At 32.7% G+C, this 22709-nt stretch overlaps 1 protein-coding gene across 2 annotated transcripts in view; it reads left to right on the forward strand.

The window, feature by feature from the left end:
- The window catches only part of LOC119632368 (cysteine-rich motor neuron 1 protein), a 103275-nt gene that overhangs the window by 59628 nt on the left and 20938 nt on the right, over positions 1 to 22709 (forward strand). For both annotated transcript variants that reach the window (XM_038025233.1, XM_038025234.1), the window contains exon 2: positions 366 to 839. In XM_038025233.1, coding sequence (XP_037881161.1) covers positions 749 to 839 — 91 coding nt within the window. In that variant the 5' untranslated portion in view covers positions 366 to 748. The remainder of the gene's footprint in view (positions 1 to 365; positions 840 to 22709) is intronic.

Genomic DNA, 22709 nt, shown 5'->3' on the forward strand with positions numbered 1-22709 from the left:
CCAATCATAAAATTTTCTGGTAATTGTTTGGTATGTCAGTAGAGCATGAGAGAATGGGTGGCGAGAGCAATGAACTCAAGATTTTTATAATCGACGTTTTTATTAATTGTAGCAATGATTTTCCGAACTTACGCATATCTATTATACGGTACCCGCCCAGGAAGATATCCGTAAAATTTCAGCTTTTGACTGTGTGTATGTATGTGTGTGTGTGTGTGTGTGTGTGTGTGTGTGCGTATGTAAATTTTGCAAAAAAAAAAAAAAAAATGAAAAATTCAATAAAATGTAAATTAATTTGTTACATTGTTTTTACTTAAAGCATAATAATTAAATCACGATTTTTTTTTTTTTGGTGTCTTTTTCAGCGTTTTTGTTTATCTTCAAAAGCACAAACAAGCGATGAAACAAAGTGATTGTTTGTATGTTAATATGTAGAATAGCACTCCCATCAAAAATATAAAAATAAATAAAAATTAATAAAAACAATATTCCGTTTCTATATTTATCAGCAAATTTTTAATTGATTTCATTTAATATAACTCAAAAAGAGAAAAGTATTTTAAAGTATATTTAACACAACAATACGCAACAATAATACCGCACAAGGTTATTTTAATTGAATTCTTTTTTAGAAATCAAAAAAAATAAATAAAAAAAATCATTTGCTTATTTCGAATATTCATTAAAATTCCTTCGAAAAAAAAAAGAGACGATAGCGATTAACTAAGTTTATCGAAATCAATCGGCGATGGCAACTTCAACACATTCAACACATTTCATCAGCATGACATGGCTGCTGATCGTACTATTGACAGAGGCCAACTGTACAATAGCTACAAGTAAGTAAAAGAATTTATTTTGTTTAATTTTAATTTCTCTACCTGTAATACGATCGAATTTTGCCGTTTTATCAGTCAATGCATTCGTATTAATGAATATGAAGAAAAAACTTTTGTTTCCCACGCTAAACATTTTGCATATTAAATAAGAAATAATTCGTATCTAATGCTCCTCAACATTTTTCAATTAAAGACACAAATCAAACTCACCTTAAATGTATTATTTCGGTAACTGTGACCGCAAATGGAAAAAAAAAAAGGAGAAGTAAATACATCAAGGGAATAAAAAAAAATAAAGAAACCAGATAGATAGAAGGAATAATAAATAGAGTGAAGACAAGAACCGCAAAGTTTGCGGTGATATTTTATTTTATATTTTAAATTAATGGATTTACAGTTTAACTCACGATTCGACCGACCCCATTAATAATTTGATATCCCATTGATGCCGCTATTTTCTAGCGATCTCGTTTTAGTTAATTGTCTGTAAGAATATTGCCGATATTACCAATCTAAGCCTTGAATACCATTTGCTTAGCAGGTCGGCTCATGGCTAAACATCTCTTAGGCTCTAATGAGGCCTAGACAATAAGTCTAGTTTGTTGCCATCATTCTTATACTTATATACATAACATAATGTGTACTCGAGAAGGTCGCCTCACAAAGCCGCGTATGCCTGCGGGTATATGATGGACTTTGTCCTTAAGTCGTAATAAATAAATTAATTATACTATTAATGCAAAAAGGAATTGACGGAAGGCCTTCCCTTTGGCCGATTGATAGAAAATGTCTGGTAAATTAATTAATATATGCAAAAATGGAAAAGGGATATGACGAATAAGTTTTCCCCTTTTACCTATTTTTACTTTTGAACACATGTCACGGATGCCTGCGGGTAATGGTGGTAATTGATCAACAGCACAGTGGAAGCCTTATGGCGGAAGCAGTCAGTTGATTAATTTGTGAGTCCTGACTGCTTGGGTGCGGCCCTTCGGGGAGTACTCGTGATGGTTGTGGTTGGCGAGTTCCTAGCTAAAATGGAACAATTGAGTGCAGCTAGGCCTCGCCATTCACCAGAGTGGGGTTTATTGTTCCATACACAATAAACTGTTCTGGACTCTGGTGCTGTTTAGGCCCCTACTCTGTGGGGATTGTCTAACTCGCCAGGGGGCGTAGTACGCTTAAAAGTGGCTTAGGCCACCGTGGGGTTAAGCCTTTCAGGCAGGAACCTACGTTAAACCCTTGCCACAAATTCTGTACTCGAGAAGGTGCGTAGATAAAGTATTTATAGAGCATTAAACTAAAACGCGAAGGGATTAACAAATTGTCGTAAGATCCAAAGACAACTATTTCCGTAAATAGTGGCAAAGGTCTTCGGAAGGACGGCAAGAATGACAAATATTGACTATATAGATATATTATTGATTATATTAGAACTGATATATTTTATTATGATGATAGAGTTTTGTAGAGTTCTGTTCACGTTTTTCTAACGCGATTCCCGGAGTCTCAAAAACGGAGGAGGAAAGGGGCAGATCGAAGAAAAGCAAAAAAGAAAATTATATTCGGCCGTTTAAATACATCACCGTTGTACCAAAAACGACCAAAAAAGTGCAAGAACTGCATTTTCAAGCTCTATAATAAGTGCGCGCTACGGATTTCCTCTATTTTTAGAATAAAAGCTTATCTCGTATAGACGTGTAGGCGGTATTTGACTTTGCAAAGTTTAGATCGCTTCTAAATTCCTTTGCAAATGTGTACGAAAAACGTCCATTTTCGCTAACGGGAGAATGTTTACCACAGATACTACCCAGTTGGGCAGACGGATAGATGGATAGAAGATCTGACGTACAGACGGACACGCTCAAATCGATTGTATACTTTTTTATTATTTCTATTTAAAACCTCGAATCATATCTTTAAACAGTGTAAATGGATGCTTGATGTAATATTTTATATTTTGACCGCTATTTCACTTGGAAAAGTATTTATTAAGAAAAATTTGGAACAAAATATTTTCCGTCATTTGCTATAACTTCCTTCCTTCTGTCTGGTAACATGGCGAGATCGTAGCAAAAGAACTATATTGGTTTGGCAGCGATTCAATTGTCGATAATTGAGAGGCGCTCTGTGTGGTGACTATGTTGGATACGGCAGAGCTTTGCATTCGAGCGACAGCACTTGACCACTTTTACGATGTGTGGCCGAGTCTTGTGATGCAAGAGAATGACTTTGCGTTTGTTAATCGCTATTGCTTGCCTTTTGTTGTCGGGTAACAGTTTTGTTCGGTTTTAGCAGCTCATTATATACAACATCTTGCGAATCCCACTTCATGTACAGCAAAACTATGTGGGCATGAATATTCCGCTTCCGTGTCGATAACTCTCTTGGACTAACCCATAAATTTTTGTCCTTCAAATTCTCGTAGTGTATCCACTTTTCGTTGCCAGTCAGAGTACGCGATAGAAAGCTCTTCCTTTTTTGCCTGGCAACCAATGAAATCCCGGCGTTGAAACAGTTCGCAATGGAAATTTAAGTCAATTCGTGTAGTAGACATTTTCCTGCCTTTAGTTTAACCGCTTACCGTTATGTACGTTGATACTTGGCATTATTTTATCATTTCAACTAATAGATGTCGCTGATCAAAATACTATCATCAATAAAAAGAGCAAAAATGTTATAATGAAGCATTCATTACACTAACTTTTACAACAAATCTTTTGGGTTTGGCTGCATTGATAACGGTATTTACAGTTAAGTTTACGGTATTTAAAGTTGGGTATATATGAAAATAGGGAAAAACATAGTCCCTGAAAAAGTTAAGCGTTCATATCAATTTTTTAATGTTCGAAAGGGATAGCACAGTTCATATGCCCTCATGCGTCGATGATGGAAATTAAAAACTTTTGTTTATTTACTTCGTAACTATAAATGCTTATAAAAACCAAATCCTTAGATAGTTGCGCACTTTAAATATTTCGCAATGTACGAGTGCTTTCATAATTAAATTATACTTATTTAATTAAGCTCCTTTACTTGTCATAACGCTTGTAAAGAAAAAAAAACCGATAAAAAACAGAAAAAAAAAAAAACAGATAATTCAAGGTAACTACCATCTAATCATTGCTTAAAAAGGCTAACCTCGGTTTTCAATGTTCTAAATGATAGTTCCAACAACGAGTGTAGGGTACAAGGAATGAATTATGAATGGCTGATGTCGTTGTGAAGGTAACGACTATTTGGGGATTACTTCTAGGTGTGCTAGGACCTAGGAAATCGCCTGTAAAGGAAGCGGGCTGAATGAAACTTAATAGTTTTAATAGCGCATTTCAAATGCGAATTTTAAAAAAGTTCGAACATAGGCGGATACATTATCTCTGAGATGGATATTATCCTGTGATTGGCTGATTTTAGTTTGGCGAGATTATATAAAGAACTTTAACAGAGTAATTTACGTGTAACGTAGAAAGAATATGAGCGACTTTCAGTTTGATACTGAATAGTAGGCAAACCTTTAGATTGTAGAGTTTTCGTAAAGCAAGACAAACTCTCACGTTAATAGTATCCACATGCAGGCTAAAGTCTAATTAGTTACCGAGTGTATACTGCTCAGTCTTGCTAGAGATTAATTAGTCAGAAGTCCACTGATCGCAGCTCAGGAGAATGAAAATGTTATCGGCATAGGCAAAATATGTACACTAGTTAGTCTGCACCCTGAGGACCTCTACAGCTCACTTTAAATATCCCCGACGATAATTTTGTCATAAAGTTATTCAGTAAGTAATGAGCCTAGCGAAATAAGTTTAGAGATTTTATTATGATTAAGGAATGGAAATGAAGCGAGCGGATATTTCACGGCGGCCACGTAATGCAAATTAACAATCGTGAATTGCGCCCTGGTAACACAAAAAAACTTATGTGTGTGTGTGTGTGTGTTGCTATCATATAAAAGTTTTGCTAAAGTTAAACTTGATTAAATTTTCCAAAAAGTTTCAATAAAAATGTTCTCGAAATATTTATAGATATATATATATATATATAATAATAATAAAGAGTAAACAGTGCACAATTTATAATCATAGTTAGGAAACAGAAAAAACATGGGAAAAAAGAATAATCCATAAATCACACAGAAAAATCAAACAAAGAGACAAGTAGACAAAAAGAGAGCAATAGAGGCAGCGTAGAAATCGTTCAAGACAAGTTCAACTACAATCAATCATCGATTATTGTTACCAATTTTTTTTCCCCTCATTTCTGATAAACCGAAAAAAAAGGTAACTTTAAACTTGCATCGACCCAACAACAAATATACGAAGACATCATCAGAATGGTTTGCGTTTAAGTTTTAAACTTTCTGGGTACAAACATCATATAGAAAACCACACAATGCTACAGTCACCTATATAGCCGTTGGAGCATATTTATTATCCGAATGCTTATGCATCGTTCCCTCAATGCATGTTTGTCTGGTTGGTTGGTTGGTTGGTTGGTTGGCTGGTTGATTGCTTGCTTCATTGGTTTTACTACACATTAAATGCACATGCATCAGTATGCTTGCACTTCGTTACCTATGCATAGCATAGCATATGGGTATTTTGTGGCTTTCTTATTTTTGTTTTGTTTTGTTTTGTTTTTTTGATAAACACTTGCTTTAAAGCACGTGTTGGCTTCTTCGGTACTTTTTTTATTATTGGTTGTTTTCTTTACAAGATCAAGTTTTTCTGTGCCTTGTACTACTACTACTACTACTACTATTACTACTACTACTAATACTACTACTACTACTACTACTACTACTACTACACAGCAAATGCGTAAGTATTGTAAAATTTCTCTATAGGTAGCTCAGCGGACTACACATTTATGTACACGTACTTAGGTACTTAAGTGTGTAAAATATTTCAATTTGTTTACAAAAAAAAAAAAAAAAAAAAAAAAAGGCACAAAAAAAAAAAAAAAAAAATAAAACCTTTTACAATTGAATAATTTCTTCTTTTTCTTCTTCTTTTCGTTTTTTAGTGCGTCAATATCGTTATTTTAAACCTTTGACAATGGCCTATAAAAGGTTCAATTTGCTCTACTGCTTTTAAGGAACTTAAATAATTTGTAGCATTCAACACTTTTCGATAATTTTTCATTTAAATGTTGTTGTTATTTTCTATAATTTTTTTACAACAATTTTTGTTTCCCAAGTAAGAACTTTTTGCAGGTATCTGCATAGTCTGCATTTGTTATATACATATAGTATATCATATAAAAAAAGTGCACTTTCCACCTGACCGAGTTTTTAGGTTAATCTTTTTTCAAGTTTTCTTTTACACATAAATGAAAGCCACAACAATAGTTATAATACAGATAAAATCATGGTTGATCGAATTTGTGCTTTTAAAACTACTGATTGGTTTCTTGTGTCTCTTTTTTCAAAGTTATTATTAAATAGATAATCAAAGAAATAAGAAATTTAAATGAAATATAATAAAGCAAAGAAAAGCAACAAACCACTTAAGAGCCGGCCAAAGACAACTATGACTGTGTAAACTGAATAGGCTACCTTCACCTGAAGCAATACCTGACTCACCTTTGCCGTACATAAAAAAATGTTCATGATGCCAGCTTAGTTAAGTTGATTTTCCTGTCAAAGCATTTATTTTATTATTCGCGACATATTTTCACCATAAAATATTGGTTCGATCCTATTGCCCTAAGAAATCGTATTTTTTGTGAAACTATATATAAGAAAGAAATTTGAAAAATATAAGCCTCTCATCCAAAATATGCCAAAATCTCAAATATCTATTTCTCGTTAATATTTGTCAAGTTGTACTCAAGACTTTGTGCACACATTTGCACAAACTTAATATGTCCTTACCAAAAAAAAAAACATTTTGAACATTACTTACATAGCCCACGAATTAATCGACTGCATATAGACGCAATCTTTCTTTTACTCCTTATAGTTAGTTCTATGCTTAGAATTATATTAAGCTTCGGTTATCGGGGCAATTGCAACGACGATAAACGGTGGAAATACAGAGCAATTGTGCATTGCATTTAATAAAAGATTCGGATAATCTGTCAACCTGTTGACGGGTATTCCATTTCTCGATTAAGTGATCAGACAAAATCCATTTGTAATGACAAATGAAATGAAGTCGTTCTCTAAACTGTCACTTTGGCAAAAGCTAAGATTGCGAGTGTATTTAAACGAATATATGAAATGGCAAGAGCCTTTTAGGTAGGTATGTGCCAGTGCAAGCCAATGCAAGCAAACGGTTGCACGGCAAAAATAGCAAGAATAAAACAATTTCAAGGACATTTGATCAAATTATTTTAGCACCAAACTGAAGGTTAGTATGTCAGCCGAAATACATCACCATCTACCTCCCACTATTCAATATGCAAGTGGGTGTTTATATTTATTTATTCATAATTCCTACAGAATTTTAATAGCTCATAAAAAAAATTTGTTTAGTCTATTTAGAAGAAAAAAAAAAGCAAATAAATTTTCATAATGTGTTTTCCCTCCCCTTTTTGCAAAATATGCATAAACAAATTACAGTCAATAAGAAAAAACAAGGAAAATGAGCAATAAATATAAATATATTTTATCATTCCGAAATAAGAGCGTCAAATATATATATATATAGCGTTGAGCGATATGTGTCCATGGGATGCACAGAACAACAAATAACGCCAGCAAATAACGCCAGCGAATTCTTTTATGAGGCAGGTGTTTGGCAAAAGTTCAGAGTCAGATGTTCCTTCCATAAATGTTTGCTTTGGTTTTGCTTTTCTTTTTTTTTCATTTTTAAAATACTTTTAATTAAATAGCGATGCACATACGAGCGTGCGGTTATGTTCACTGTAAAAATTATTTGTATGTTTCTTATTCGTTCATTCGAAGCATTTGGGCGCAAATACATATAAATTCATTCGTCTTTATGAAAATATTCCTGGCATTTATTAAAAATAAACTTGTAAGAGCATTCTCTTGTAATATTTAAATACCATTATCAAAAACATTATCAATAACGACAACAACAACAACAACAACAACAACAACAACAACAGCGATAATTATAACAATAAGAACAACAATTAAACCAAGAGAAATAAAAGCAAAAAAAGTTTTCTATATATTTCTTTATGCTTTTTTACGGCCGACATAAATTTCGTTTATTATTTTGACCAAAAGAAAAATACAATTTTATAAATATATAAATATGCATATGTAGATACGGTTGTGTGCAGGTCTGCGTCATGTGCGCTGAAATGGCAACAGTTTAATGCCTTTGAGGCGTCGCCGGCCATATTATTAGCATTTAATGCCATTTCATGCTTTCAAGCCATTGTAAGCGAGAGTGCAATGAACGGTCAGTTTCAAGTGTTTTCACTTTTCTTTCGGATACACATTTTTTATTTTTCTTCTTGACGTTTCCTTTTTATTCAATTTTTGTACAAGCCTGGCTATAGCAATGTCTACATGCAAGTGCAAAAATACTTAGGGCAAAAATGGATTAATATTCTTAAGACCCGGTATACTTGAAACGACACCTATAAAAACTTTAGAGCATACATTTTAAGATAGCTCTTCCTTGAGCTTCCAAAGGGTAAACAGCATCTCTGCATGTTTTTGAACTGAACCAAGATTTATTTTTTATCTTTTAAAACACGTATGTATTCTTAATCAGCGTCAATTTCTAAGAGTGCTTTTAATAGGAGTTTATTTGGATGCAACAACCATATCGGAAAGTAAGGGCTCAGCGTATTTTAAGAAATACATTAAATATAGATCTTAAGATTCTCTTATCCGTCCGTTGTGTAAATTTCAAAACAATCTGTTCAACACAGACAGCGACTGTGAAAGTCAATTACAAATTTAATCACGTTTCATATTCGAAAACAGACAAAATTAAGCGGATATACTAAATACTCGTAATCAAAACGTATGAACACTTTCATTTTTGCCCTCAATTACTAAGAGATTTGCGCTAAATTATGGACCGCAACTAATTTCTTTTTTGATATTCATGCTCAAGTTCGAAGCAAAAGACTGAAGTGGAAAAATTTTGTTAGATGCCAAGCCCAGCCAAATGAAACGAAAAATTGCATTGAATAGTGTTTATTATCAAGCCAAACTTAAAAAGAAATTTACAAATTTTTATACTTGTTTACTTGACAGACTGCATGCAAAAATTCGAATGATTTCTCGTCTTTAACATTTCTTCCATAATCCTCTCAATCCGTACGATATAAACTCTATAATTCGCTCCTTATACTTTTTGTACAACGTCCTTTACGCATTATTTGTTATCCAAAAATATCTTATATATTATATATATATATATATATATATATATGTCTGCATCTTATAAATCGTACGGCCTTTAGTCAATTATGGACATGTGAATATGTCAATTGCAACTGTTTAGGCCTTAGGCTGCGTTTTGAGCTAACGCGCATATTATTGGCAACAATAATGGCACGAAATTTGTGATTCACATAAAGATTTTTTCTTGCCTGCAAGCGGCACTTGGATTTATATTCTTGATTAATGGGAATGTTGTCGAGCAAACGCTTATTTCATAAAGAAAACAAGACTAAATCATACGCTTGTAATATTATTACAATATGTAAGTCATATTCTCGGCCAAAGAAGGTGAATTTTAGTCTCGTTTGGAAAACTTTAACTTACAGCGTATAATGAATATTCAAGTCTTATAATGTTTGGTGGCAAATGTTTCTTAACACAATCCAAAAATTCAGTGTAAAAATAATTCCAGTCGACTAACTGGCCCGCCTTTAATTCACAAATTTTACACATCTTACATAAATTCAATTCGTCTAAGTGGCCGAGTAAGCAAAGTCTCGACTAACCACTCAATTGTCGTGGATACAAAGCCGATAGCCGATTAGATGCTATTGCTCGGTAAGACGTTAATCTTAGAATTTTTCCTCTGGATAAATAAAAGTGATAACAATATATAAATTTAAACTTTAAAACCATTACGAATATAAAATTGAAAGAAAATTTCAATAAGAGAGAAAAGTCTCGAACGCTTAATGCCAAGCTCCACTGAATATGCCAAATATGATGTACTCGAGAATAGCTCTACAATATCTAAATAATCTCCATAGTTACCTTCACTTGCTGACAAAACGCTCAGTTAGCAAAAGCAACTGTTGCTTTCCTACACAAGAATATGCGGAATTTTCGTTAAGACTTTTACCACATTTCCCTTATGCATGCATTATTCGCCTTTGCAAACTTTGTCTACGTACATCGATTTTATGATTGCTTGAAAAGAATTTATTTACTGGAAAGATCATAAAGATACCTATATACATATTAAAATGAATTTCTATGAGACAACGTTTCACTTTATAGAATCCCGATGGCCATTACACGGTTCAAACTGATTGAGCAAAGCATTTATAATTGTTTGCGAGGTATTTTCCTAACACGGGAATATCTTAAAGTTGATTGCATTGTGCTGCCAGGATTTTGCTTTTGAAAGACTTCTTCCAAAATAGAGCCATGACCTTGGAGTATAATAACTGCAGTGATGTGTCATGTTAATTTTTTCAGCGTCTCTACCTCACCTCGCTTTTAAATTGCGTTTCTAATCCATTATTTATTTCTTCGTATCGCTATACATAAATGGGTTCCTTAGGAAGACGGCACGTTGCAGCCATGATAACATGTCGACCACAGCTATGCCATATCTGCATCATTCATTTTCGGTCATGTAATATTTAAAAGCTCATCAGTTTATTTTAGGTCGCCCTGTATATAGTAACAGATAAGCAAGCAAGGAATTCTATTCAGTAAGAAAATAATAAACAACGAATAGCAAAACACAATCGATTGTCTTCAACCAGCTGTATAAACACATGTCAGAGAATTATGCAAAGATATGTTTGAACTAAAAATATTTTAATAATAATTCAAAAAAAAAAAACAATATATTATTAAATATTTTTGAAATGAACAATTTAGCGAGGACTTTAGCTGCGCTCTACATATAAATTTATTTATATTATTTATAACTAGTACAGCTATAGCGGTTAATTTAATTAGTTTCTGAAAAATTGATTTCATTTCGTTTATAGATTTTTTTTTCCTTATTTTTGTTTATTTTTCCCTCTTTCAATAATTTATACGTAATAATTTTTTCATTGATTCAAAAGAGCTATTTAAAAGAGATATAAATTTTATAAGAAAAAAAAAAAACAATAAATAATAAATAAATAAATTCGTTTGTTTGCTTTTCGAGCATAGCTGACCGTTAGGCCGCAAACCGTTTAAAAGGCCGACAGAAATCAAGTTAGAAAATAAATTAATATAAAATAAAAAAAAAAATAAATGTTGTTAAGAACTGAAATTATTTGTTTCTTTATTCCAGCGAACCTAGACTATTATTAGAGCGAAAATCGAGGACAATTTCACTTTTACCAATAAGTAGTGGGTCGCAACATCCAAATTCGTATCACTTTGCTAAGATAAATTGTTGGAAAAAAATATTTGGAAATTTTCAATTTTTTACTTTTACGAACAACTACATCCCCAATTGGGAATTTGATATTCGAATTAGTAATATATGCCAAGTGCCAAGTTGATGTGTCTTAACATAATTTTGATTAGATGATGAATTTGAACTTGAATAAATTGACCCAGAATTTCGCATTTCTGATTAGCGAACAACTGCCAAGGCTGATATATTTCAGTTTTCGTTGAGTCGAGTATAGCAAGTAAGACGCTGAAAATAGGGCCTCGCATACATACACAACTTCTTTCATGTTCGATTATAATGCAACTATGGCCTATAGCGGACATATTTTTCAAAAAGTAGTAAATACGATAATCAAAAGACTTTATAAACTTTATAGATAGAATATATTAATTCCGTTTCCATATCGTTGAATATTCTAGGATACTTTTCGCGTTAAATCGAAGAACGTCATTTTAACAAACTTCAGCCTTACATGCCCGATTATGAGGAGAGATGTATGTTTCTAATGTGAAAGGAGTGAAGCGACTCACTTTTTTTAAAATTATCTTTTCATTTTTCCTCGCTCAGATCTCTTAACCATGAACATTGAAAACAAGCATTAAGTAAATATGAGAGTTTGTTTTGTATATACAAAAAAAATAAAAAATAAAAAAAAACAGAAAATTATATTTAGCTTTAGCCGAATCTTCTATACCGATCACCACTTTTATATTAAATTGGAATGTACAAATTTTTATTTTGATAGTTTACGAAGCATGAACAAAAGATCCGCCGTTTTTTCTTCTTTGCTTTTGAATGCAAAGTTGTTCGCAGTTCATATTACACTGTGAACGTGTTTTCTGACTGATTTCGTCCATTTTCAATACTAAGCTTTGCGCAAAAACTTCCAATGCTTCGGCCAAGTTTGCAGACGAGACCTATCGAAAGCATGGTTTCCGAATTCGATGCTAATCAAGTATATGTGCACTTTTTGTGATCTATGACGCTTGCATTCAGGTGTTTCGAACACTTTGATAATATGAATGAATGAAATCAACATTTCAATGGATATATAAAAAATTAAAAAAAAAAAAAAATCAAAGACAAAAACTCATTCACGTTATATATGTCGGAAGAACGGGTGAATAAACAGATATACGCGCAAAAGGACATCCGAAATGGTTTGCCCTTAAGTTTGAGTAACCGCATGAATAAAAAATGACTGTAATAAGAGGACGAAAGATGTTCGGTTGCCGACAAAATTCAAAGAAAATATATGTATATGTAGTTGCAAGTCCATGTAATTGAACATTCTCGGTGTATAGACACAATACTCACTTTTATCTTTTGCTCCTCGTGCGTCCTTTTAGTACGACAGAGATTGTGTACATACATATATATATATATATTGCGTATTGCCATAAGAGTTGCTGTTTCGCAATAGTTGATTAAAGTGCACACGTTTTTAAAGCGTGCACTATTCTATGACTAAATACTGCCCTTTGACCAGTTTAAATGTCCAGTAAAGATACTCTTAAATGAATCTAAATTTAAATTTGACACTTGATGCATGCTTCCCGATAAAAATTAACGCACTTCAGTAAATCTCTGCTTAGTCATGGTTGTCAGTGCATTTCATTAGCATAATTATTTTATTTACAAAAAAAAAAAAAAAAAACAAATATTTATGATTTATATATAAATTATATATTTATATTTATATATATGCATATATAATGTAAAGCCATCACAGAACTTTCTACTTGCAACTGTGATATCCACAAATTTTCGGATGACGCCTACTCACATATTTGCCCATATGCATGCGTACGAGTATTCATATGCAAATGCATATATGATTGCCGTTCCATGACTTTAATTATTTGGCGCCAATTGAACAATTGTTCGGATAAATATTGTGAGCAGAAAAAATGATTTCGGTTTCTGTTTCCATACACTTTTTTTTGCTATAATTAAATTCGTGAATATCGCATACATTTCTCTGTATAGATTATATCAATGTACCTGCTCATGTGTACTTATATAATTAGATTTGATTATCGGAAAATTTTACGTCATTTATTTGTTAGATAAAATATTTAAGAAGAAGAAAAAAATCAATCGATATTTTTAGAACTTTTCACTTTAATTTGTGCACAAATTTTCAAAATTCAGATTTTTCTTAATATCAATCGTGCGAGCAATATCCTATAAGTAATATGGAGGCAAAATTTAGAAATATTGAGTTGGTAAGAGAGGACGAACTTCAATGAATCTTTATCGACTCTTTCCTTAGCCGTGCAACATGCATTACATCGCCTTTATTCTGAGCATTCTGACCTAACAATTTTTCGCAAAGAGATGAAATAAATTAGTCATGAGTTTGATGATGAGTTTCCAAGGATAATATATTTTGCCTTATTTGAGAGTTTTCACGCAAAGCCCCGTTATTGTCTCTCCTATGGAAAGCATATCATTAGAATGCGAATTTTGTCACAAAGCGTTCAATATAATGTATAACAAATCGTTCAGATATCAACAAAATGAAAAAATGTATTATATCGAAAAACATATAAACATAAAACTGAACCTGATTCCTTTAAGATACGGAAACTGCCCATTATTATTATGTTTGCATTATATATCCCTGGTGGCACACAGAATATGAATGAGGACCGTACGGATGTATGTATAATAATACTTAAAAGAAGTTAAAATAGATCCATTTTTACTATAACACTCGAGTTGAAATCGTTTTATGAAACGACTTAAGGCTGTGGCGGTCTTGCTTCGAGGTGCATTTTTGACAATAAAATTTCCGGAACGGAATCGACCAAGCCACACCTGGGTCCTCACATCATTCCCACCATACACTTTAAAAATTTTTCGATGAATTTTCGGTTCCTTTTCGGTTCGGAATCCTTTCATGTTCATACGTTACATATCTAACACTTTGGCTGAATGCATTCTTGATGAATTTGAACTTCTTTCATGACTCTTTATATATTTAGAAATATCTAAATGTATATAAATGTAAACATTGGTCTCATTCTTCTTCATTGCTTCTCCATATTTTCCCATGTCAAATTACTGTCATTGACCAATTTACACCATAAAATATTAACAGTTATATTTTTTAACCATATGAGAGTATGAAGGTAGGAACGGCTATAAACGGTATATTATCCTATTCGGCTTAAATCCTTCACTTTAATTTGATAAGCCGAAATACTGTTACTTAGCGAGTTTTATCGATTTATTCATGCTTTTCCATTTGCCCTTCTACTGTTCATTACTGAAATTCTTTAATGTCGCAAAAATTGTTATAAAGAAGTATGAGATAATATATTTATTATTCAATTACGCGAGAAGAACATTATCACATTGTCAATTCATAGAAAAACTATTCCTAGGTTCTCGGTATACCTAATTTTATTGACTGCTGGTCAGTGTTTCCGTAATCAAAAAGTGTACGATACGGCCAATCCGCTGCTTCTATATTCTGGCGAATAGCACGAACTTGATATACATGACGTCTCTTTATGTGCTGCGAGATAGAAAAAATAAAGGCAAAGCAGCATATACGCGTTGATATAAGTTGATATAAGGGAAGGGAAGAAGAGAAAAAATAAAATGAAATATTTGGATGTTACTATCACTTATCTAATTTGCATTCCCCCCTATATTATGCAATAATATATTTTTACTAGCAATTCTATAAATTGCCCAAGTAAAGAATGTTTGTTCGACGAGTATGTTAGAAAAGAAGAGGTATTATCGGAAGCATAATGGAAATGAGGATAAGGAAAATGAGAAAGGTTTGAAATAATCAAGAAACCTTTTGCGTTAACAAAGGATAAGAGCGACAAATATGAAACGATAACCATGCTCGGACCCTGATTTTTATAATCATATCGTGTTACGTCTTAACGACACTGTTAGGACAAACTAAGTCACTAAACATTTCAATTGGGGTAAGAAAACAATTGCAAAATAAAAACAAGAATTTAAAAATATGTTAACAATAACACAAGAGAAACGAAACGAAATTCAATTAAATTTTTTAATATTTTCATGTGACGAAGCCATGTGTTTTCTTTTAACATTGGAATATTTTGCTCTTTCACTAGAAATCTCCTTGAATGCCAATTAAATCGATAAAAACATTTAATATCAGGAAATAATGAGCTTTCAAGCATTTCAGCTTAAAAGAAATTAATATATTTGTATATATTATATATTATGTATATGCGTATATATCAATGAAAGGCAAAGCTATACACGGCAGATCTTATCGCATAAATTCTTCAAAAATATCATACATTTGCGTAAACGAATTCCATTCGTTCGTTTTTTTTAAACGCCAATTGTCGAACAGAATTCGCTCCAGGGGGGTTACGACTCAAAACTATAGAGTATCTGATATAAAATTAACTTTAAGTTGAACTTTGTACTTGGCTTAATAACTTTGCCACTAACTTCGCAATGAGGTCGCTGAAACATCGGCTTCCTGTTGCAACGTGTCATAGGTGTCACAAATGAAATATTTAATTTAATTTTTATAAGTCTAGCATTACTGGAGGCACAAATATAGTAGAGAGATTAATGACTGGACGACCAGGCGAACGGACACCGGACAGGATGGAGATCGACTGATGAGCAAGCGATGGAACTAATGACTGGTTGAACGGAATGCGGTTAGGCAGACAATTCAATAGAGTATTGTAAGGGCAGGTGCGCAGAATGATAGTTGAATGAGTTTGCAGTATATGAGCAAACGAACGTTGGCCAAACGAATAAACGGAATTAGAAACGGATAGATACGCGAAAAGGAAAAAGATGCACGATCAGCACAATTACGATTAAATCGATGCGATGTTTTCATATACTTAAAAACTGTTTATCATGTTCATTTCAATTGTTTTAATATAGTGCGAAAATAATTGTGCCGACTGTGTGCCTCCATTTTTTTGTATATAAAGTAACTGTTTTGATTAATATCGATAACAAAAGCTATGAATAATTCTCGAGCCAGTTTCGTTTGAATGGGTTCAGTCAAATTAATGACATAATGGATGGGCAAATTTTCATTTTCAACTCGCCATAGCAAACGTAAACAAACTACTTCTCATAACATTTATAATAACTAAAGACCTATTGCAATAGTAATCTTCCCACAAAATACCCATTAAAACCCTACAGCAACGTCAATTCAATCAATAATTCTCAACAGAAATTCCACGAATCATTCTCATATACCAAGCTTTATTCAAACTAATGGTATTAACGATAGTCATATTCATTGTGATAATAAGCAATTACTCCACAATCGCCATAAATCTTATTTTCTTACATATACAACATAAAATGGATTATATAGCGGGCTTATCATCAGTTATTGTTGCTGATGAATTTAATTACAAAATTATGAAAGAAAATTAATTTAAAATAGCGACGAAATCTATTCATTTGAATAGGGAGAGAACGTAGTATTTATGGAACAAACATTTTCAATTTCACATTTACAAAATGAAGCAGGAAACGGCAAAAAAATGTAGTATCGAAAAAAATCTATCATTCTATCGCAATTACTGATATTAAACTCGGTATTGAAAAGTTCATCAAAGATCTACTGTCAGCATTTTATATAGAGCCGTGTGCGGATAATACAACAAATTTATAATACGATGTGAAATATTTTGATCATGTTGTTGCTAAAGTTGAAGCTCCTTTAAAAACCAGAAACAACCTTCAATGTCATCAGTGTCAAACTCTTAGGCCAATAATTAATTGCAAAGAAAATCTTACAAATTCTAAAGGTTGCTGCATGCGTGCATGCAACCCCTTAAATAGAAACTTTAAAGCACAACTCAACGCAGATTAATATAGAATAAGCATAAAAGTAATTATTCCTTGAATTAAGAAGAATTCTCGTAACAGTCAACACTCGATTACACATAGCTTTGATATGAGAATCGTAATCCTTTTTCAAAAATTTTCAATTTTCGACTTTCGTTATTAATGTGCTAAAGTTCTTAGTCTCCAAATTAAGAAAATAACTCTTCGAACTGCTATATGGAGCACCAATGGGATTCCCAATGATTCATCCATGAAGCAATGACATCATTTCACTGGGTCTAATTTAATAACTGCTCGCCACCCTCATGACAGAGCTCTTACTGCCTCCGCCATTCTAACAAAATAAACTAATGTTTAGAAAGTTATTTTTGCAAGCTTCTGAGTATTAAAGTAAATGGCAAAAGTTTTGACATTTCAGTTAACGTAGTTTATTTCTCTCCTTGATTTTCATTAATATGTAATGATTATAATTATTTCTTGGGGGAATTAGGTGCAAAATTGAAACAATTGAAATGCTAAACATCATGGCGATGGGCGATGGGTATTTAGATAAGTAAATACTAAAGCAAGGGTGCTCTAGAAATCCATCCACGATGACGACTATTCTGTTTCGTTGAATACGAGATCGGCATACTGGCCATCTGATTTAAGTAACCTTCCTGGCATGTTGGATTTCGCCATGTACTCTCGGTATTTCCGGTACGTCATATTTATCATATTTATGAAACCGTGACTTGAGCTCTAATCATTCTTTAGCGACTTTTTACAACCCTTACTTGATTTGAAAACAGAAGACTCTATTGGCTAATTAAACTCAATTCAGTCTAAAAAAATACAATACAATAATATCCTCTAACCTACGTAGATCTATGGCATGCAATTGTGGGGAAAAGGTAGTAACCCATTGCCATTATTGAAATAATTCAGGAAACGCAATCGAAGACTCTTCGTCCTATTATTCACTAGCAACAAAACTATTAATTATGACCTGGCTTTGCCATATGTTCAGAATCTAACTCAACAGCTTTCTTCGAAATGCCTTATCACACTGAGTCATCATGCAAACCCCTTGGCAACACCTTTACCCCATGCATCCAATCAGCTAAGGGGATTGAAAATGTGTCATATATACTGGATCTTTTACTTAGAAAAATTGATTTGCTTTTGGTCTTTATCTGTATTATTATATTTTTCCGATCGGGGGACAATAAACTCTGTCAGTTTCCCCACCTTACCGTACCATTGATTTCTTATCTTTTTGGATAAATTCTAAATTAAACATTTAATGCAAAAACAATGTTAAAAGTGTTTACAGCAAGAAGGTTTAAAAAATCTTTAATATAGTTTGGCATCAAGTCCCCGATAATGATCGGATCCAAATCGATTTTTGATGTCCACGAAAAATCAGAACAGGACGCACTCGTTAATTGGTTTGACATGAGCAATTGATATATATGAAGAAGAAGAAGAAACAAAAAAATAAAATAAAAGAATAAATAACAATGAAAATTGGACGCGTTAAGCGATAATAATTTATAATTAAAGATCAAAATTGCAGTTGAAGAAGAGGACGCGAAGCGAATAATGTGTTTAATGTAAACAGGAGAACGGCTGTTTTGCGCTCACAATTAATCCTATGACTAGCTGATAGGCGGATTGACTGACAGATGGTTAACATTATCTGACATTTGACTGCATTACATTCGCTCATTTGTCATCCATTTATTGAAGCGCGGACTTGCAGGCATTCGTTACGAAATTTTATTGTAAATTGTTTTAAAAGTTGCATAAATTACAAACACACACACATATATATATATATATGTGATATGAAAGCGTGTAAGCATATCTGGCAAAAGTTATGCTCCCGGTGTGATTTCAAATGTTCTTCGTATCGTTTGGCACTTGATCAACAACCAATTAAATGCATTAATGGGAATTTAATTTAATTAAATGGTTGAAATATAAGTGAAGTGTATATACAAGTACTTAAATTGATTTAACAGTAAAAAGAATTTTTTATTTATTTTTTTTTTTTTCTCATTAACGGAGCACACATGACGATGATGCATTAATTTCAGTTAAATCTTTGATTCTCGCTGGAAAAAACTTCTTATATACGAACAATAATCGCAAGGATGCATGAGTGTGCACGAATAGAAGAGACCTAGAATCTGAACCTGATTAGAATCTTTTTTCTTTTTTTTTTTTTTAAACTTGAATGCAAACGCATACCAAGTTTTTGCACTGCGTACCAATGCCAATATCATAAAGGATAGAATGTCGTGCTTAAATTAGGAGTTGGGTTTATTTCGTCTAAGTTTAAAATTTAACACGTTCGCGGACGTGAATGCTTGAGCATTCACTTTCTGTGCGATGCAAAATTACATCAACGCTATATAACATTCAAGCTTTAAAGTCAATTATTTTTCATTTAACTTAATATAATTCTAGGGTTTTTTTTTTATTTACTGAACTTTCCAAATTATTCGCTAATCGATTTTTTTTTCGCTCTCTGTGCATTTACAAATTTACTTAAAGCACCTTTAAACTCGGTGCAGTTCGGTACACTAGAAAACTAGATCATATTCTCTCATTGTGCCTTTTTCTCTTGTTTTCTCTTATACGAATGCTATAGAATTCATGTCATTGTCAGTTGAAAAATTTTATCTAAATTGTTGAATTGAATGCTATGGCATTCATTGCTTATCGATATCGATTAAAATACTCCCTTCTAATTACCCAAGGGAAATGCATTTAATCAGATTTCATATATCACAACTAATTTTAAAATACATTGATTGTTTGCGATCTTTTGCACCTCAATGAATTGTTTAATGTCCGTGAACGTGTTAAGAAGAAAAAAATATTTCATTTTTCTTTTCTTTTCTTTTTTTTTCATTTCTCTGGAAAGTAGTTTTCTGTATTTTTTCTTTAATTCCACAGTTCGCTCCCACCCTCTGCTTAAAGTAATGATTATTTACATAAGCTTGTATTTATACAGCTACCGCTATTGGGTAAGTGTTTGAATGTGCGTTCGTATCATATGTAAGGTATGTGCCTGTCACGCGCGCAGTATATATATATATGTGTGTGTGCATGCGTAGTAAAAGATAGTGTGCTGGAATGATTGTACGGATTGTGTGGCGTTTAAACTTTGAACTACTTATAAAGTGAAAGCATTGGCTTCTGAACCAGTTCGCGCTTAACGCAACGCAAGGAAATCTCTTGGGCAATAACACATTTGTATGGTTTGGCTGTGTTTTAAGAAAATGAAAAAGAAAATGAAAATGGAACTTTTTTAATTTTATTTACAACACTTGTAGAAATACGGCTTGTGTGTGCTTACGCGTACGTATGTGATTTTAAAATATCTGCAGCACGTGTTGCTTTTAACGGTTTCACTAAAAGTGTTTCCTCTTTTATACCCATCAGCGAGCAGTAAGAAGTATATTGATTTCATTGAAACGTTCGCAACGCTCAGAAGAAAGCTTCAGAAATCCCATAAAGTTTATTATGTGTTTAATCAGCATCAAATTCTGAATCGTTATAAGATTGTCCGTCTATCCGTCTACCCGCTCTTGCACGCAGACTGGTATCGGAAATGCACCAAATCGGTCAAAGAAGACACTTTCAGTATCACGTAAACGGAGAACACCTCTGTTCTTCAGAAGAAATAAAAAATTGTTTTTTTTTTTTTTGTTGTTCATTACTCCAAAAACTACAGTACATAAATCTACAAAAATGTGAACATATATTCCATGGTCGATGCTGTAGCACTTATATAAACGCACAATTATTGACCACGGTTGTCTCTCCCCCTGTCCGTAATATTTGTGTAATATCTGTGGTAAACATCCGTCCGTTCGCAAGAATGAAGATATCGCCTACAAATTTGCAAAAAAAAGAAAAAAAACAATTTGAAAATGATCCAAACCGATTAAGGGACAAGCCTACAATCCGCACACTCCTACGCAACAAAAACTGTGATCACCTTTGCTTCGCGTGTTTTTTGCATGCTGCTCGTCATATAAATATTTTTTTTTTTTTATTCTGAAAATGGAAAAAATCTACCACGCCTACCTCTTCCTTTCTTTAGCCGTTTCTGGGAAAACGGTAATGGATATAAACGGTTCGGTGACGGCCGAATATAATTTTCTTACTTCTTATACTTGTCCTTCTTCTTATTGTTTTTTTTTTTTTTTTTTTTTGTTAGGTGCAATGGTTTTGAAAATTTACTTAAAACAACTATCTTCACCGAAAACCTGAAAAAACAAGAACTAAAATGAAATTTTTGATGAATGTCAAACAGAAAACAAGTCTGTGACGTCTTGCCTTCATCTTAAAAAAAAAAAAAAAAAAAAAAAAAAACTCTAAAGAAAAGCGGAAAACTGAAATTTCGCCATGCGCTGGTTGGTTCTTTCCATGTTTGTATAGGAATAGCAAAAGCATCTGGGTAGCAATTTTTATCGTTGGATATTTTGTATTTAGGAGTAAAGTTACTGTTGGAAAAGCAGATATTGTCAATTTATATCGCAGTGGCGTGGAGTAATCATTGATGAATTTCACGCATTTCAATCTGGCTAACCAAGTAATATTGTTTTTGGAAATTTTAAATGTGGTACGCCCAGATAGGCGGCGAAAAGACGAAAGGACAATCCTACTTAGACCATAGGCATAGTGCATTTGCTATGGATCGAGAATACGTACGCTTTACAGCGTCTCTGAAATTCCTTTCTTGATATTGCGAATGATGTGATAAATATACAAATATACCTCCAACTGTCCTCTAAATATCGGAAAGTTTTCCCCAAGTAATAAATGACATGACAACACAAGCACTGACATTAATAGGAACAAATTAACATCAATTGAAAACCAAAAGAAAACAAACAATTAATGCAAAACAGAAATCAACAAATATAAAATATTTATGGGGCTAAAGGTAGCAAACGCATCTGCAATCTTTTTTGATTTTGCTATAAAAGTTAAAGTAATTAGGAGAGACTCTCTCCTATTTTAATCGCAATCTTTGCAGTTATAAACTAAATAATAAAACTAAGTTCGCCCGACCGATTGTATAGTTGTCCTAGACCTTATGACTAAATGTTTACTTTAGTTTAATTTATTAATTAACTATAATAATTATTTATGACAATTCAATTATACAATAATAATCATTACTATAATTAACTATTAATGTGTCAGTAAGATTATAGCGACTTTTTCGGCACAGTTGTAAACAACAGTAAAGATAAAGATGTAGATAACATGACTATAACCTACAATACAAAACATGAAGCCAATGTGTGTGAATATGTGATGCAATTTATAGATTATAAAAGGCCCTTATAGCTATTATAAAGTTATTCGGACTAACAATCATGTTCCTATAGAATGCTTCATAACCTGACAACTCAACAACAAAGTATATACCGTTGGTGATATTAAGTGTTGTTGTTGTTGTTGTTGTTGTTGTTGTTGTTGTTGTTGTTGTTGTTGTTGTTGTTGTTGT

The sequence above is a fragment of the Glossina fuscipes genome, unplaced genomic scaffold, assembly GCF_014805625.2.
Source record: "Glossina fuscipes isolate IAEA_lab_2018 unplaced genomic scaffold, Yale_Gfus_2 1, whole genome shotgun sequence".
NCBI lineage: Eukaryota > Metazoa > Arthropoda > Insecta > Diptera > Glossinidae > Glossina > Glossina fuscipes.